The sequence below is a fragment of the Haliotis rufescens genome, unplaced genomic scaffold, assembly GCF_023055435.1.
Source record: "Haliotis rufescens isolate VD_foot unplaced genomic scaffold, xgHalRufe1.0.p SCAF_130, whole genome shotgun sequence".
Taxonomy (NCBI): Eukaryota; Metazoa; Mollusca; class Gastropoda; order Lepetellida; family Haliotidae; genus Haliotis; species Haliotis rufescens.
In genome coordinates this window covers 356717-376472 of record NW_025963814.1, presented here as the reverse complement: position 1 = coordinate 376472, position 19756 = coordinate 356717, and the positions used below count along the sequence as shown (strand labels likewise).

The 19756-nt window shown below is 43.7% G+C and overlaps 1 protein-coding gene across 4 annotated transcripts in view; it reads right to left on the bottom strand.

Annotated features, from left to right (window-relative positions):
- LOC124116549 (E3 ubiquitin-protein ligase CBL-B-like) overlaps positions 1 to 15728 on the bottom strand; it is a 58536-nt gene extending 42808 nt beyond the window's left edge. For all 4 annotated transcript variants that reach the window (XM_048394876.1, XM_048394877.1, XM_048394879.1 and 1 more), the window contains exon 1: positions 15158 to 15728. In XM_048394876.1, the coding sequence (XP_048250833.1) occupies positions 15158 to 15699 (542 nt within the window). In that variant the 5' untranslated portion in view covers positions 15700 to 15728. The remainder of the gene's footprint in view (positions 1 to 15157) is intronic.
- Positions 15729 to 19756: the final 4028 nt, after the last annotated feature.

Sequence of the window (19756 nt, the reverse complement as noted above, 5' to 3'; positions counted from 1 at the left end):
CATCTGTTCGCCTGCCCACCTGCCCATCTGCCCACCTGCCCGACTGCCCATCTGTTCGCCTGCCCACCTGCCCACCTGACCGCCTGACTGCCTGCCTGCCTGCCTACCTGCCCACCTGCCTGTGCCTTGATACTTTTCTGTAAGGCTGCATGAAATTTTCCTCCACCTGCCCGACTGTCTGGCAGATAATTTCATGACTACTTAAAATTGAGCTTAATGACTCCTTTTAGACTCTCAAGTGATTTATTGCATTATTTCAAGAAGCGATTTGTCCCTTTTAGAGGCAATTTTTCAATATTTATAATGTCTGAATGTGGGCAGGAAACTTTGAAGACGGGCAGGCATCACTTATAGGTCACCTGCCCAACCATCTTGTTGGGTTTAAAAATTATTTTCTAAACACTATCACTGATAACATTCTGTGTCTACTGCAATTGCTCAAAGACATACAGCAGGCCCAGACACATTCTGCGATAGAATTATCAAAATTCTGCACCTAAAATTACAAATTTCTGCAGTAAAATCTGCACTATTTCCCACTCAAAAATAAAGACAAACTCATATTTTTCTTTAAAAATTGTACTCTTGGCAATGCAAGCAAAACTTCCTGGGACAGACATGAACATGTGTAGGACCCTACAGTCCCATCTGGGCAATACAAGCAATACTTCCCGGGACAGACATGAACATGTGTAGGACCCTACAGTCCCATCTGGGCAATACACATGATACAAGCAATACTTCCTGGGACAGACATGAACATGTGTAGGACCCTACAGTCCCATCTGGGCAATGCAAGCAATACTTCCCGGGACAGACATGAACATGTGTAGGACCCTACAGTCCCATCTGGGCAATACAAGCAATACTTCCTGGGACAGACATGAACATGTGTAGGACCCTACAGTCCCATCTGGGCAATGCAAGCAATACTTCCCGGGACAGACATGAACATGTGTAGGACCCTACAGTCCCATCTGGGCAATACAAGCAATACTTCCCAGGAGACATGAACATGTGTAGGACCCTACAGTCCCATCTGGGCAATACACATGATACAAGCAATACTTCCCGGGACAGACATGAACATGTGTAGGACCCTACAGTCCCATCTGGGCAATGCAAGCAATACTTCCCGGGACAGACATGAACATGTGTAGGGCCCTACAGTCCCATCTGGGCAATACAAGCAATACTTCCCGGGAGACATGAACATGTGTAGGACCCTACAGTCCCATCTGGGCAATACACATGATACAAGCAATACTTCCCGGGACAGACATGAACATGTGTAGGACCCTACAGTCCCATCTGGGCAATGCAAGCAATACTTCCCGGGACAGACATGAACATGTGTAGGGCCCTACAGTCCCATCTGGGCAATACAAGCAATACTTCCCGGGAGACATGAACATGTGTAGGACCCTACAGTCCCATCTGGGCAATACACATGATACAAGCAATACTTCCCGGGACAGACATGAACATGTGTAGGACCCTACAGTCCCATCTGGGCAATACAAGCAATACTTCCCGGGGCAGACATGAACATGTGTAGGACCCTACAGTCCCATCTGGGCAATACACATGATACAAGCAATACTTCCTGGGACAGACATGAACATGTGTAGGACCCTACAGTCCCATCTGGGCAATACAAGCAATACTTCCCGGGACAGACATGAACATGTGTAGGACCCTACAGTCCCATCTGGGCAATACAAGCAATACTTCCCGGGACAGACATGAACATGTGTAGGACCCTACAGTCCCATCTGGGTAACTAATACAAGCAATACTTCCTGGGACAGACATGAACATGTGTAGGACCCTACAGTCCCATCTGGGCAATACAAGCAATACTTCCCGGGACAGACATGAACATGTGTAGGACCCTACAGTCCCATCTGGGCAATACAAGCAATACTTCCAGAGACAGACATGAACATGTGTAGGCTCTGACAGTCCCATCTGGGTAATACAAGCAATACTTCCCGGGACAGACATGAACATGTGTAGGACCCTACAGTCCCATCTGGGCAATACAAGCAATACTTCCTGGGACAGACATGAACATGTGTAGGACCCTACAGTCCCATCTGGGTAACTAATACAAGCAATACTTCCAGAGGCAGACATGAACATGTGTAGGACCCTACAGTCCCATCTGGGCAATACAAGCAATACTTCCTGGGACAGACATGAACATGTGTAGGACCCTACAGTCCCATCTGGGTAATACAAGCAATACTTCCCGGGACAGACATGAACATGTGTAGGACCCTACAGTCCCATCTGGGCAATACAAGCAATACTTCCAGAGACAGACGTGAACATGTGTAGGACCCTACAGTCCCATCTGGGTAATACAAGCAATACTTCCCCGGACAGACATGAACATGTGCAGGACCCTGCAGTCCCATCTGGGCAATACAAGCAATACTTCCCGGGACAGACATGAACATGTGTAGGACCCTACAGTCCCATCTGGGTAACTAATACAAGCAATACTTCCCGGGACAGACATGAACATGTGCAGGACCCTACAGTCCCATCTGGGCAATACAAGCAATACTTCCCGGGACAGACATGAACATGTGTAGGACCCTACAGTCCCATCTGGGCAATACAAGCAATACTTCCCGGGACAGACATGAACATGTGTAGGACCCTACAGTCCCATCTGGGCAATACAAGCAATACTTCCCGGGACAGACATGAACATGTGTAGGACCCTACAGTCCCATCTGGGCAATACAAGCAATACTTCCCGGGACAGACATGAACATGTGTAGGACCCTACAGTCCCATCTGGGCAATACAAGCAATACTTCCCGGGACAGACATGAACATGTGTAGGACCCTACAGTCCCATCTGGGCAATACAAGCAATACTTTCCCGGACAGACATGAACATGTGTAGGACCCTACAGTCCCATCTGGGCAATACAAGCAATACTTCCCGGGACAGACATGAACATGTGTAGGACCCTACAGTCCCATCTGGGCAATACAAGCAATACTTCCCAGGACAGATATGAACATGTGTAGGACCCTACAGTCCCATCTGGGCAATACAAGCAATACTTCCCGGGACAGACATGAACATGTGTAGGACCCTACAGTCCCATCTGGGCAACTAATACAAGCAATACTTCCCGACAGACATGAACATGTGTAGAACCCTACAGTCCCATCTGGGCAATACAAGCAATACTTCCCGGGGCAGACATGAACATGTGTAGGACCCTACAGTCCCATCTGGGTAACTAATACAAGCAATACTTCCCGAGACAGACATGAACATGTGTAGGACCCTACAGTCCCATCTGGGTAATACAAGCAATACTTCCCGGGACAGACATGAACATGTGTAGGACCCTACAGTCCCATCTGGGCAATACAAGCAATACTTCCCGGGACAGACATGAACATGTGTAGGACCCTACAGTCCCATCTGGGCAATACAAGCAATACTTCCCCGGACAGACATGAACATGTGTAGGACCCTACAGTCCCATCTGGGCAATATAGGCAATACTTCCCGGGACAGACATGAACATTTGTAGGACCCTACAGTCCCATCTGGGCAATACAAGCAATACTTCCCGGGACAGACATGAACATGTGTAGGACCCTACAGTCCCATCTGGGCAATACAAGCAATACTTCCCGGGGCAGACATGAACATGTGTAGGACCCTACAGTCCCATCTGGGTAACTAATACAAGCAATACTTCCCGAGACAGACATGAACATGTGTAGGACCCTACAGTCCCATCTGGGCAATACAAGCAATACTTCCCGGGACAGACATGAACATGTGTAGGACCCTACAGTCCCATCTGGGCAATACAAGCAATACTTCCCGGGACAGACATGAACATGTGTAGGACCCTACAGTCCCATCTGGGCAATACAAGCAATACTTCCCGGGACAGACATGAACATGTGTAGGACACTACAGTCCCATCTGGGTAACTAATACAAGCAGTACTTCCCGGGACAGACATGAACATGTGTAGGACCCTACAGTCCCATCTGGGCAATACAAGCAATACTTCCTGGGACAGACATGAACATGTGTAGGACCCTACAGTCCCATCTGGGTAACTAATACAAGCAGTACTTCCCGGGACAGACATGAACATGTGTAGGACCCTACAGTCCCATCTGGGCAATACAAGCAATACTTCCTGGGACAGACATGAACATGTGTAGGACCCTACAGTCCCATCTGGGTAATACAAGCAGTACTTCCCGGGACAGACATGAACATGTGTAGGACCCTACAGTCCCATCTGGGCAATACAAGCAGTACTTCCCGGGACAGACATGAACATGTGTAGGACCCTACAGTTCCATCTGGGTAATACAAGCAGTACTTCCCGGGACAGACATGAACATGTGTAGGACCCTACAGTCCCATCTGGGTAATACAAGCAGTACTTCCCGGGACAGACATGAACATGCAGCCTGACCTGCCCTGCATAGGTGGGTCATCCAGCTCGGGATGTGATTGTGCAAATGGCTGTAGCGGAGTGGTTGCTGTCATTGACCCAAATACTGCTACAAGTACAAGCAGCCATTCATAATATTACTCTGCAGGTCACCTGCAATTAGTCTTCTTCCATTCAGAATCTGGTTAACCCTACATATGCCAGCATGTGGAGCAACCCAGACCTCGCAAGCTCCGACGTTCATACAGTTTGGCCCTCACTCTATGAAGGCTCATACTCCAATGAACCCACACAAAGTGAAGGTCACTTCTTAAATGACCAATATATTGAATGTACCTGTGATATTAAGTGCTGCTGGCCCAGTGAACTAACAAATTTAGAACTGAATGGAAACACTGGTTCTGAGTGAGTGAGTGAGTGAGTGAGTGAGTGAGTGAGTGAGCGAGTGAGTGAGTGAGTGAGTGAGTGAGTGAGTGAGTGAGTGAGTGAGTGAGTGAGTGTGGTTTTACGCAGCTTTTAGCAATATTCCAGCAATATATCGGCGGGGGATACCAGAAATGGGCTTCACACATTGTACCCATGTTGGGAATCAAACCCGGGTCTTTGGCGTGACGAGCGAACGCTTTAACCACTAGGCTACCCGACCGCCCTACTGGTTCTAGGAAATTTATCAAATCGAAAGTGTTTACAAGGCAGATTCAAACTAAAGGCAATTTCATAGTCGAAATATTCAAGCCTTCTTCAAGTGTATTCAAACTAGTACAGTAAGGAAGTGTGTTACATACAGATATATTGCCCTACTTTCAAAGCAATCTTTCTAGAAGGAAACATTGTGCTTTTCAGTGGACAAGTTCCTATTAAAGAAACTAATTGTGAAGCCAATGGCCTGGTATGGTGGACAGGAAATATTTGAGAGGAGAATGCATAACCTGAGTATGAATCAGTTCACCCATACTACCACTGGGGCATCCCTGACAACATACTCACAACACACTGACAACATACTGACAACATGCTGACAGCATACTGACAACATACTGACAACATACTGACAACATACTGACAGCATACTGACAACACACTCACAACACACTGACAACATACTCACAACACACTGACAACATACTGACAACATGCTGACAGCATACTGACAACATACTGACAGCATACTGACAGCATACTGACAACATACTGACAGCATGCTGACAACACACTGACAACACGCTGACAACATACTGACAACATACTGACAGCATACTGACAACATGCTGACAACATACTGACAACATACTGACAACATGCTGACAACATCCTGACAACATCCTGACAACATGCTGACAACATGCTGACAGCATACTGACAGCATACTGACAGCATACTGACAACATACTGACAACATACTGACAAGTCCTCTAGCACTGTAAACTCAAATGGTAAAACCCTTTACTGGACCATTACAAAGTAAATGACCTTATGATCTCATTCCACAAAGCGATCTCATTCAGGGACAGACCATTTCATATTGGTGGGAAGAGCCTGGCATTTTATCAAAAACAATCGATTGTCCCCGAAAGTTCTTAAACAAAATATTCATGCTTCAGCAATGTTGGGAAAAAAAGAATTGCCTGCCACAAATAATTATTTTTATTTTTTTTAGAATATAAAAAAATTCAGGCTCATCGTTTTAAATCAAAAAAATATCTGTTGTTTCAGCTGTAGCTGAAAAATAGGTAATCTTGATACAAAATCCCCCCCCCCCCCCCCCCCCCCCAGAATAGCAAATAGTCCATCCTTTAGCACTAAGATGATCATGACTCTAAAATGTAATAGGTTACCATCCGTGTTGACAATTCATGTGTGTGTTGCGATCCATACCAACATGTATTGCATGTGTTTCTTCATCTGTACTTCATGGACCTAATAAAATAACCCAAACATTGGACTTCCCTCTCCACAGCCCCCCCCCCCCCCCCCCACACCCCTACACACACACATTGACAACTTTGTAGTCATCTGACAGGTTGATGTGGCCACTACGCATTAATAGACACATTATACAGGAAGCTGGTCGGGAATAGTTTCCTCTTCACGATCAGAGAAATCATTTGCTAATTTCTGAATTTCATTTCGACTTGTCACTTATGTAAACTTTGCCAACAAGATGAAAATATGCATGATTTTGAAAGAACTCAATATACTGGTATTTTCCAAAGGTATTGTGATACACATTCATTAGTGTTTCAAATCATGGTATACCGGTAATACGGCACACCTCTAGCGACAGACAGATACACCATAAAGATTGCTTTATTGACTGGAACAAAGCATGGTTTGCTAAGACCAATCTTAACACAGGCCTTGTGTCAAACGCGATGCCAAAAGATAAGTTCAAGGAATCAGACTCTTAACGTTTCCTACACAGCCTGCCATCCTGGCACAATCTTTTAACAATCTGGTCACATTTTAAACAACATCTTCCTGAAGCAAGGGCATTAACTGACTATAAAAGTCCAGTTTCCACCCTTGCCGAACTGGTCTGGAATTTCCTGGCTCGATCGTAGTGTCATCAATGGCTATTACAAGATATGTCCCTTCTATGTTCCTCCTATTGACCAATCAGATTCCATCTCTCATATCACTTACATTTGCTTCAAAATCCATGGCAGCGCCCAGTCAAGATGATCTGATCAATAATCATGATCTATATTGAAATAAAACAGGTCTTACACCGCAAAGTGCATCAAATCACTTGAGCACCTTGATTAAAAATATGAAAAGATTTGCAAAATATCTGTCGACCGAAACCTGCATGTTGAAATCCATTTTGTTTATGAACCGGATGTCTAGTTCGTTACACGATTTTCCTTGGACTATGCATAGACTCGTAAGTCCAGCCAAAATGTAACTCCATAATTCCAGCCTAGTTTGGCAAGGGTGGAAACTGGACTTTTACAGTCAGTTAACTCCCTTGCTTCAGGAAGATGTTTAAACAATTGCTCCCATAATTATTGACCCGTGAAGATTCCGGGGTAGAATAGGTCTTCAGCAACCCATGCTTGCTGTAAAAGGTGACTATGCTTGTCGTAAAAGGCGACTAACGGGATCGAATGGTCAGGCTCAATGACTTGGTTGATGCATGTCATTGATCCCAATTGCGTGGATCGATGCTCATGATATTAATCACTGGATTGTCTGGAACAGACTCGATTATTTACAGACCGCTGTCATATAGCTGGAATATTGCTGAGTGCGGCGTTAAACAACCAACCAACCAACCAAACCCATAAATATCACCCTATTACACACTCTGTTTTTCAATGTCAATGACACAATTTCTTTCATATTCATTAAACACAAATGCTGCTTTCAAGTTTGAACGTCAAGGTGCTTGGTGGTATATTTCCCTGTCTACATCACTGGCTACTTGAGGCAGAGCTGGGTCCATTCCATCTGGCTCTGTGTCAAAGTGTAAACTACTAGCCACACCACTTGTGTTCCATGCCGAGCTTCCTGTCGCCGTGACGACAGCTGACCTATCACATAATGGCTAGTAATGGCCGATTTCCTCCACAGTGAAACAGGCTACAATTACAACCACCAAATTTATGTGTGTTCATCACACGTGTCAGGCTTACTTTGAAATTGAAATTGTGTTGGCTCCAATTCAGTTTGGAAGTTTCATGGGAATGTGAGAGACCAGATATATCAGTGACTGTTGTCAGACATGACACTGGTTCGACACCATGGACATAATGTAACCACATTGCTGTAGCAGGTCATGATCTTGCTGTGACACTTCTAAACACCATGTGACACTGCTAAACACCATGTGACACTGCTAAACACCATGTGACACTGCTAAACACCATGTGACACTGCTAAACACCATGTGACACTGCTAAACACCATGGACATAATGTAACCACATTGCTGTAGCAGGTCATGATCTTGCTGTGACACTTCTAAACACCATGTGACACTGTAATAAGCTCTGTGACACTGCTAAACACCATGTGACACTGTTATAAGCTCTGTGACACTGCTAAACACCATATGACACTGGCTCAACACCATGGACATAATGTAACCACATTGCTGTAGCAGGTCATGATCTTGCTGGGACACTGCTAAACACCATATGACACTGCTAAACACCATGTGACACTGCTAAACACCATATGACACTGCTAAACACCATGTGACACTGCTAAACACCATATGACACTGCTAAACACCATGTGACACTGCTAAACACCATATGACACTGGCTCAACACCATGGACATAATGTAACCACATTGCTGTAGCAGGTCATGATCTTGCTGTGACACTGCTAAACACCATGTGACACTGCTAAACACCATGTGACACTGCTAAACACCATATGAAACTGTTGTAAGCTCTGTGACACTGCTAAGAGCTCCAGGCACTGTCAAAGCTCCCAGACACTGCTAAAAGCTGCCAGACACTGCCAAAAGCTTTGTGATACTGCTAAAGGCTCTGACACTACTAAAAGCTCTGTGAAACTCCTTAAACCTTCCAGACACTGCCAAAAGCTCTGTGGCACTTCCAAACGTAAATAAGCACCCAGGGCGCTCTCAAAATTAGAAATAGGAGGCTCTTATTAGAATATTATTTTGGGAAAAAAAAACAGAGTTGAAAGATTAATTTCATGGTTTATGCTGACAGCCTGAAATGTTAACATACGACAGATATTTTTTCCAGATTTTAATTGCCCATAATTAAGAGTGCACATAACATGATTGCGTATTAGATGCGTATAAATAAGTCTTTTGTACATTGATCAATCGGAAGGGGTGCTAATTGGGATTGTTCACTAGCCAATGTATTAGCAAATATCGCTGTGGGCGCTTATTACGTCGAATACGGTACGTCTCTCCCAACAGCATAAATGGGTACCCGGTAGGATGAGATGGCTATGTGAATGTTGAGCTTCAAGCGCCCGAGAAGCACACTAATCTATTAGTGCTTTGAGCATACACAGAGTATAAGGAGGTTATCACAACAAAAGTACACAAATTATTTATTTTTGATAATGTATACGAGGTGAATAATAAGATATGTCGGTCATGACGAAGCACATACCCCAAATGATGCAATTTGTTATGTGACATCCAGTCTAGAGTCACAGTGAAATCGTCATGGACAATACTGACGTTCACACACTCCTAATATCTTAGTCATGACTGGCACGCCTCAATGCTTCCACTGAGAGGGGATCTTTGAGGACAGAGTCGAGCCATGTAACCAACAGCCCACTAGATACATGTTAATAATTGATAGGTGAGGTGAGGTGAGGTGAAATTGGGTTTAACGTCGCGTCCAAGATTATTGCACTTATATAGCGACGTGCATGCATGTGTGTGTGTGTGTGTGTGTGTGTGTGGCTGCTTGTACTAGTCCGGACTGATGCCGATTTATAGTGCTAGCTCACTGAGATACCATGCCGCAGTTTAACATGAATACCCCACTCAGACACAGTATACTGACTTCGAGCCGACCAGTCCTTGTGTTAGCCCCTTAATGCCGAGCGCCAGAAAGGGTAACAACAAGTACCATCTTTTAACGTCTTTTGGTATGACGCGGCCGGGGATCGAACCCCGTCCTTCCGCTCTCCGGGCGGACGCTCTACCATTAGACCACGGAGGCGGTCTAATAATTGATAGTGTTATTCATGTGATAAACTTATAGATAGGAAAATGAGGTTCTCCAAAGAGGAACCTTTGGCAAGCTTTAACATAATGCAAAGCCTATTTGCTCAGAAACTCTTGACTTATCAATTTCACTACAATCAGATCTGCAACTAGGCTTGTAAGGGGCGACTGACGGGATCGGGTGGTAGAATAGGTCTTCAGCAACCCATGCTTGCCGTAAAAGGTGACTTATGCTTGTCGTAAAAGGCGACTAACAGGATCGGATGGTCAGGCTCGCTGACCTGGTTGATGCATGCCATCGATCCCAATTGCGTGGATCGATGCTCATGATATTAATCACTGGATTGTCTGGTCCAGACTATTATTTACAGACTGCCGTCATATAGCTGGAATATTGCTGAGTGCAGCGTGTTAATGCGGAGAGGTATTGTATCAGAGTTTTGTTTGTTTGTTGTTTAACGCCGCACTCAGCAATATTCCAGCTATATGACAGCGGTCTGTAAATAATCAAGTCTGACCAGACAATCCAGTGATTGACATCATGAGCATCGATCCACGCAATTGGGATACAATCAACCAAGTCAGCGAGGTTGTGTACCCGATCTTGTTAGTCGCCTCTTACGACAAGCATAGTCGTCTTTTACGGCAAGCATGGGTTGCTGAAGATCTATTCTACCCCGCATCTTCACGGGTCTTGTACCATGTAAAAGATCTGCCTTTAGTGAGATTATTGAGAAATGCTCCAGTTTACTGTGAGGGCTGAACAAACACAGCTGCAAAAAAGTGGTCTCTACATCATGAATGGCGCAGTTCACACTGGAATTTCTACATTTATTTTTGTTATGGCTGAAATAATGCCGATGTGACGATGAAAGTTTTACTCACTATGGTTAATGAAAATTATGTCTGTAAATTCGATTATATATAATTGATATAAAGAATGGGACAATATGATAAAACGATTATGAGACACGTGTGGACATTTATTAAATATATTTTAGGAATAAAAAATATGAATAATGATCGCCATAGGCTCGTAATGAAAGTCACATAATGCATAAAACGCATAAATAAAAGCATTTGCTTCCGACTGCATCATATACAGAAATCTTATAAAATAATTGTTACTCTCGAGAAATTAAGACATGCAAATTCAGCAAAACATTTAATTTGCTGATAAAACCAGAAGTTGTGGAGACGGAAAACAAGTGTGTGGTCATTCAATCTTAAATAGCTGGAATACTGCTGAGTGCAGCATTACACAACAAACAAACAAGCAATATATATTCAGTATCTATTTCCAAACCGATACATATAAGTAAACAGTTATGATGACAAACTAAAGAAAAAATACTCTTTATGAAAGGTTACGGAGAGCTGAGGTAACCATGGTAACATGACAAGGAAACCAATACACAAAGCATGATCATGAATTTCTGCCATCTTGTCAACATTCACCCACGATAAATTATCCATCATTGATTGGCTGATGAAGTCGATCATCAGGGATGAACATGAATACTTGCCCATAGGCCCGAGGCTAGTAGAAATTACCTCAGGCTAATCAAATTATAATTCTACTAGCCCATTGGGGCTCTTAGTTTATTGACACTTGCTGTAAATTATCTATTGTTTGCTTGTTAGGTTATGAGTTTATTACCATCCCTGACTATTAATCATAAACATACACACAGGGCCGTCTGACAATGACTCTCAGCATGCTCAGTCGGTGCCATGAACATTTCAAGTTTAATATTTGTTTGTTTGTTGTTTAACGCGGCACTCAGCAACATTCCAGTTATATGACAATGGTCTGTAAATAATCAGGTCTGGACCAGTCAACCCAGTGATTGACATCATGAGCATCTATCCACATAATTTGGATACGATATCATGTATCAACCAAGTTACGACAATCATGGTCACCTTTTACGGCAAGCATGGGTTGTTGAAGACCTATTCGACCCCGGATCTTCAACACGCCGCACTCAGCAACATTCCAGTTATATGACAATGGTCTGTAAATAATCAGGTCTGGACCAGTCAACCCAGTGATTGACATCATGAGCATCTATCCACATAATTTGGATACAATGACATGCATCAACCAAGTCAGCGAGCCTGACCACCCCATCCCGTTAGTCGCCTGTTACGACAATCATAGTCACCTTTTACGGCAAGCATGGGTTGCTGAAGACCTATTCGACCCCAGATCTTCAAGGGTGTCGAAATTCAATACTACCTAAAACAAGTCTCGGACTAATGAAACAAATGATCCCAAACAGATTAAGTCACAGAACTATGGGGCTACAATAGGGCTGGCTCTAAGATGAATATCGATAGCCAGCCCAAGGCTACAGTTGATGTCTTCTTCACTAAAATCAGTGAGTGTGTATGGTTTTACGCCGCTTTTAGCAATATTCCAGCAATATCACGGCAGGGGACGCCAGAAATGGGCTTCACACATTGTACCCATGTCGGGAATCGAACCTGGGTCTTCAGCGTGACGAGCAAACGCTTTAACCACTAGGCTCCCCGACCTCTCCCACTAAAACCAAAAACAACTGTTTCCACCTACACACTCTCCCCTTTACAACCACATAAACTTTTGAGTCTACTAGCCTCAGTATATTGGTTTGGTTGGTTGGTTTGTTGTTTAACGCTCTCAGCAATATTCCAGCTATATGATGGCGGTCTGTAAAATAATCATGACTGGACCAGACAATCCAGTGATTGATATCATGAGCATCGATCAATGGGATCGATGGCATGCATCAACCAAGTCAGCGAGCCTGACCACCCGATCCTGTTAGTCGCCTTTTACGACAAGCATAGTCACCTTTTACGGCAAGCATGGGTTGCTGAAGACCTATTCTACCCCGGATCTTCACGGGTCCCCTTCAGTATATCTCTGAGCATCATTTTCAGTAGAGTTCACTATTATCATATCGACGATTACTATCTGAGCATACGAGACCAAATAGACATGGGCTTTGGACTTGTTCATAAGAACTAAAGAAAAATATAATTTGCCTTTTCCCAGTTTTTAACAAGCGTAAAAAAATGGTTTCAAAATGACGTCATAATGCTCATTAAGATATAGCGTGTTGAAGGAAGTGTTGCTATAGCACGAGGATAAGGGTGTGATTCAAAAACTCCTGTCTTAACTCTCATGTCCAGTAAAGATTCAGGTCTCTTGGTTAAAATACCATATTCGACGTAATAAGCGCCCCGCTCTAACAAGCGCTCACGACAATATTTGCTAATATATTGGCTAGTGAACAATCCCAATTAGCACCCCTTCTGATAGATCAATGTACACAAGACTTATTTATTCTTGTATAATGCGTGTGTTATATGCATCCTTAATTATGGGAAGTTAAATTCTGGAAAAATACATCTGTCATATATAAACATTTCAGGCTGTCAGCATAAACCACAAAATTTACGATCTTTCAACTCTGTTGTTTTTCACCAAAATAATATTCTAACAAGAGACCCATATTTCTTATTTTGAGAGCGCCCTGGGTGCTTATTATGTCGAATACGGTACTAAGCCAGAAAATCTTAAGTATCTCAGGACCTCCTTAGTTTGGAACACTTTCGCAGTCATGACTTTTGAACGGCTTTTATGATGTTTGAGACTTGGTCAATCAGAATGACCTTCTGATGTTGGGCAGTGTTAGAAATTAAGGCAGTTGGTGTAGCTGAGTTAGTGAGTGAGTGAGTTTTGGTTTACGCCGCTTTTTTAGCAATATTCCAGCAATATCACGGCGGGGGACACCAGAAATGGGCTTCACACATTGTACCCATGTCAGGAACCGAACCCGGGTCTTCGGCGTGACGAGCAAACGCTTTAACCACTAGGCTACCCGACCACCCTAGTGTAGTTGAGGTTTGCTGGTGATGGAGACATGAATCCTTCCCACCGACCTGCTATTTTGGTAACGAAGCATATATACAGTAAACTATGTTCCTAACGAACACGATAATAATGAACTGACGAATATAACAAAATGTGTTTTGATCCCGTCCATTTGCTGTATATTTGCTTATAATGAACTACAGTTATAACGAACTAAAATTAGTGGTCCCTTTGAGTTTGTTATAACTGTAGTTTACTGTACAGTCAAAGAACAACATGTATGACTCTTTATGAGCCAAAGTATGGCAGTTTTCATATATGTATCCATTCTCTGACAAAAAAGGTTCGTTTCAAGGTGTCAATTGCGGTAATCCGTTTGTGGTAACTGTAAATAAAGACGAGTTGGTGCGATCTGCCAATCATTTCACAAACAAATTTGCAGAAATGTAAGTGTAAACAATATTGAATGAAAGTTTTAAAAAAATCAATAAATAAGATTAAAAACATAAAGCCAGATACTCAATGAACACTTTTTGTAAACAGATAGTGCAATACGATAACTATCTTGTTTCTTCAGAAAAGATTTGTTGACATGCTACTTTCGGTGTTATGTGTTAACAGTAACATTTGCTGCGGAATAATAGTCAAAACTGTGTGTATAATGCGCACCCCCTGCACAGCTGTATTTTTTAATATACAGTGTATATTTTATTATTGCTCCTATATTATACATAAGCAAAAATAATATTCATAAATAACCATTCTTATTCGTTAGGTTATATTTGTGATACGTACGTATTTGCCACTTTGTGTATCTTTAACAGCCACAGTGTTAATACACTGCATCTGTATTCTACTAATGTTAGTCACATGCAAAGTTATATAGTTTGAACCAATATGCGGCAAGACTGCACTTCGGAAGCAGCTTCCAACGTTAATAGGCCTGGCGACATTGTCGCTGTCGCTTCACTGATTTTGCATGTCTCTTCTGAAGAGCAATACATGAATCTACACAAACTTCGGTAATTACCAAGTTCTGTTTACAGTACGATTTGCAAGTGGTGGGTTTTCAAAACAATGGACAGGGAGTTAATTAACTCTTTCAACGTTAAGACACAGACACAACAGGTGTTGTTGTGTGATGTTATGTGTACTCACTTGTCACCGAATGACCGTCTCCACCAGTCTGCAGCATCACTTTTAGTAATCCTAAACGTCTCCCCTGCATAGGTTCCAGAAGGAGGAGGGTAGATCGCCTTTAACTCCGCAAGCATGTGCGAAAACACCAGTGACAGCTTTGTCAGGTTGCGTCGGAAGTGAGAATTCTCATCGAAGATTTTGTCTCTTCCTTCGCGAAATAGCTTGATAGTGTTTTTGCATTTGCTCATTAAATTTTCAATGAATATTCTAAAATATTCACACTCGTTGAGCGTTTGTAGTTTGTCGTCATGCTTTGAGCAGATCAAACGCAAATGCTGATAGGTGTCGGGCAGAATATCCAGGATGAATGGAGGGCTGTTCCTTAAATTCATCCTCGAATGCTGACACAGTTTCACAACTTTGTCCATCATTTTCCATGATTTCTCGATTGTTCGTTTATCCACTACAACTAATTTTGGAGGGGCTAGAACTTCCTGAAGACGGCTAAACATGTTTCCAAAATTCTTGCCTTGATTTCGACTCCTACCACTCACCGCCATTTTGCCCTTCCTGGTCCAGCCCCGAGTCGACGAGGTACGGCAGTCAATAAGCGGGTCATAAGGATTGGGGATAACAAGTCTACGGAAATCTGCACGGGCCACATGTGAGCAAGAGTTTCAAATTCTGTTTTACAAGGATATGGAGATCCGGATGTGTCACATTTATTGTATTGCGTTTGCAGTTCGTTCGTTACAGTAAAGGTCAAACAAAGTCTGCTTTTTCATGTACATTTCTATGGTGAGAAATATATCCAAGTGATGTGAGGTGTACAATAGTGAATGTCTCAATGTACATTTTTACCAAGTTCATATTGAAATAAAAAAAGAATGTGCGGACACTAGAGGGACCAGTTCCATGTTTGATTGTAATGAGTGAGTGAGTGAGTGAGTGAGTGTAACAATATTCCAGTTATATCGCGGCGTGTCAGCTTAATGTGGAAGGAAAGCCCGAAGTGATGCAGGTCTCAGACGTTTACCACTTTGGTGAAACCCACGAGTACGGGTATGGTGCTGACAAACCTAGAAACATAATTGGGGCGAACCGGGATTCGAACCCACAATCATAGGTTTCTGTCGTGCCCAAGGGACGCAACTCTGCAAAGCGAATCGCGGCATCTTAGACGATTAGCAAACGCTTTGGCCACGAAAATACCCCACAACCCTCGAGTGAGTGAGTATACGTTTAACACTGTTTTCTGGGTTATTATTAGCGTCTCACCAAATATTATCTGTCCAGCGTTAAAGGTACATTTGGATGAGAGTGAGTGAGTGTGTTGTGTTTTAACGCTGTTTTGAGCATTATTCCAATTATATCACGCATGTCAGCTTAATATGGGAGGAAAGCTCGAAGTGATGCAGGTCTCAGGCGTTTACCACTTTGGTGAAACCCAGGGACACGGATCGATATGGTGCTGACAAACCTAGAACCATAATAGGGGCGAACCGCGATTCGAACCCACAATCATAGGTTTCTGGCGTGCCCAAGGGACGCAACTCTGCACAGCCATCCGTGCCTCCTCATTCTGTGGGTTGGCTGCTGTATTTGGGTTTCCCTGTGTGCGGGATACATGTTGTACTAAGTCGTAACGATATGAGTGAGTGAGTGAGTGAGTTGGGTTTAACGCCGCTTTGTACAGTATTCCAGTTTTATCACGGCGTGTCAGCTTAATGTGGGAGGAAAGCCCGAAGTGATGCAGGTCTCAGACGTTTACCACTTCGGTGAAACCCACGAGCACGGGTATGGTGCTGACAAACCTAAAGACATAATCGGGGCGAACCGGGATTCGAACCCACAATCATAGGTTTCTGGCGTACCCAAGGGACGCAACTCTGCACAGCGAATCGCGGCGCCTTAGACAACTGGGCCCCCCGTGCCCCCCGTGCCCCCCGTAACGATATGACAGGCCAAACCCCAAACAATTGCTGATCACTGATAATATATATGCAGACTAGAGTAGCTTCCCTTTGACAAAGAGCAATGCCTCTTGCGGGCGTGAAAAGCGATTTCTGATAAAGTAAAAACAATTTTAATGTGTAAGCAATTGTCGTTTTTCCGATATACTACTGAAAGTTTGCTTAAGACCAAGTTTTGATGATATAAAAAATATCATCCAACCAAAAAAGATTGAAATATCCAAATGGTTGGGTAACCTCTATAGGACTAAAATCACGATGAACGGACAGAGGCATGCAGTCATTGACACGATATGCACCTGTGTTTGGATGTATCGTGACAGAATCGTTGCACATCATTATCAGAGGGCACAACAACATTTGCCACTGAGGATTGCAACAACTGACTGCACTTATGTCCCCCCAGCGTCAAAGACATCGTTTGACGACCGAAGAATAGGGCAGATGCAAAGTGTTGAAACTGGGTCAACACAACGTTGCAAACGTCTTTGTTGTCAGCGAAGTGTGATCAGCGGGGCATGGAATCGATAACAGACGTTTGGATCAGCTTCCCAGCGACAGCGTTCCACAACACAGCGGGAAGACAAGTTTCTCCCGATTGCAGAAAGACATCATCATTTCGTGACTGCCACCACACTCAGAAATGATCTGCAGAACGCCAGTGGCGTTACCGTGTCTACTCAGTGCGTAATCGTCTCCGTGAGGCTGGTTCCGGTCACGGAGGGCATGGATTCGCACCCCACTGATCCGACATTACAGGCAGACGCGTTTGAAACGGGCTGAAGATCACGTCAATTGGACAGACCAGCCCTAGACCAGGCTCTAGTACCTTTCACTAATGAATCGAGTGACTGTCTAGACTTCAGACCCTCGTGCCCAAGTGTGACGTATAGACAAGGAGATTCAGACAAAAGATTTCAGGATTACAACGTAGCCGAACATGGCCGCTATGTGGAACGGGGTCAGGCATGATTTGGGGTGGGTTCTGTAGAGCTGGAAGCACCGATCACCATGTACTACCGCGGGGCATGCTGACAGGTGTGAGCTTCAGGGATGAAGGGCGGTCGGGTAGCCTAGTGGTTAAAGCCTTCACCCGTCACGTCAAAGACCCGAGTTCGATTCCCGACATGGGTACAATGTGTGAAGCCCATTTCTGGTGTCCCCCGCCGTGATATTGCTGGAATATTGCTAAAAGCGGCGCAAAACAACAGTCACTCACTCATCCCCGTGTACGATAACGCACGACTTCATCGGGACAGCGCCGTTGATGCCTACTTAGACCAAGAGACCATTTTCCGCATGGAATGGCCAGCCCGGTCACCAGATGTCTGTCAAACACATGTGGAACTAGCTGCAGATCGTCTTAACATGAGGCCCTGTCCTAATGGAAACTCTACACGAATTCGGCAATACTCTTTCTCAAGAGTGGAACAGTCTTCCCTCGGCTTGGTTTGTTTGTTTGTTGTTTAACGCCGCACTCAGCAATACTCCAGCTATATGACGGCGGTCTGTAAATAATCGAGTCTGGACCGGACAATCCAGTGATAAATATCATGAGCATCGCTCCACGCAACTGGGATCGATGACATGCATCAACCAAGTCAGCGAGCCCGACCACCCGATCCCGTTAGTCGCCTCTTACGACAAGCATAGTCACCTTTTACGACAAGCATAGTCACCTTTTACGGCAAGCATAGTCACCTTTTACGGCAAGCATGGGTCTTCCCTTGACAACCACCGAGACACTTATTCGGAGCATAAGACGACAGAGCCAGGTTAAGATCGCCTCACGTGTATAACATATGACACTGTGAGTAGTATAGCTTCTGAGATATACATGATGTTTTATGTCGTTGTTATCAATTAATGCATTCAGACAGCCTTCAATCAAATATGGCCGCGAAATTATCCATCTTTAGGCAAGCAACTAGGAACACAGGAAATATTTAGCATAAGAACCAGAGCAAAACAAGTCTTTTGCAAAGAAGCCTAATTTGAAACTACATGTACTAGAATCCACAATAGACGCTAACCAAAGCATCTTTTGACATGCACTTAAGAACAATAAATGTCCCTCATATATAAGGCTGCCAGGTGCTGTAAATTTTCAATCTATTCTTGGAAAACCAATAAAGTTATTATCTGCAGAGCAAACTAGATATTTTTGTGGTGATCCTTAGCAAACTCATTACTCACTTGGTAACGTAATGTATTAATGCGCACATTCTTGGAACACTCGCAATGTTTAGGTACTGATGTAAGAGATGAGAAGAGTCTTGGGACAACGTAATTTAAGAATGACTATCATGGGATAATCTTTGTGTGTTTTGCGATGGTAAATATCCTGCATTATGTTTTTTCCTTCTACAGGATGTTTACCATCCCAAAACAAACTCGCGTGATACACGTTACTCTAGTCCCCGGACACCACCTCGCGACTTCATCTTCCTTGGCGATTTGTTAGACGTCAAACATCCTTCCTGGTTTGAACTCTACAGGGCAGCTGTAATGTTGTATAAGAGTGTCCTTGCAAAGTCCTATACCACCAGGAACGTGTTTTATTGCCTCTTATTTCAAGCCACGTGACTGATAAGCAGAATCAGTCTTGGCTGATTACGTGTCATATCGTACCTCGAAAACGTGG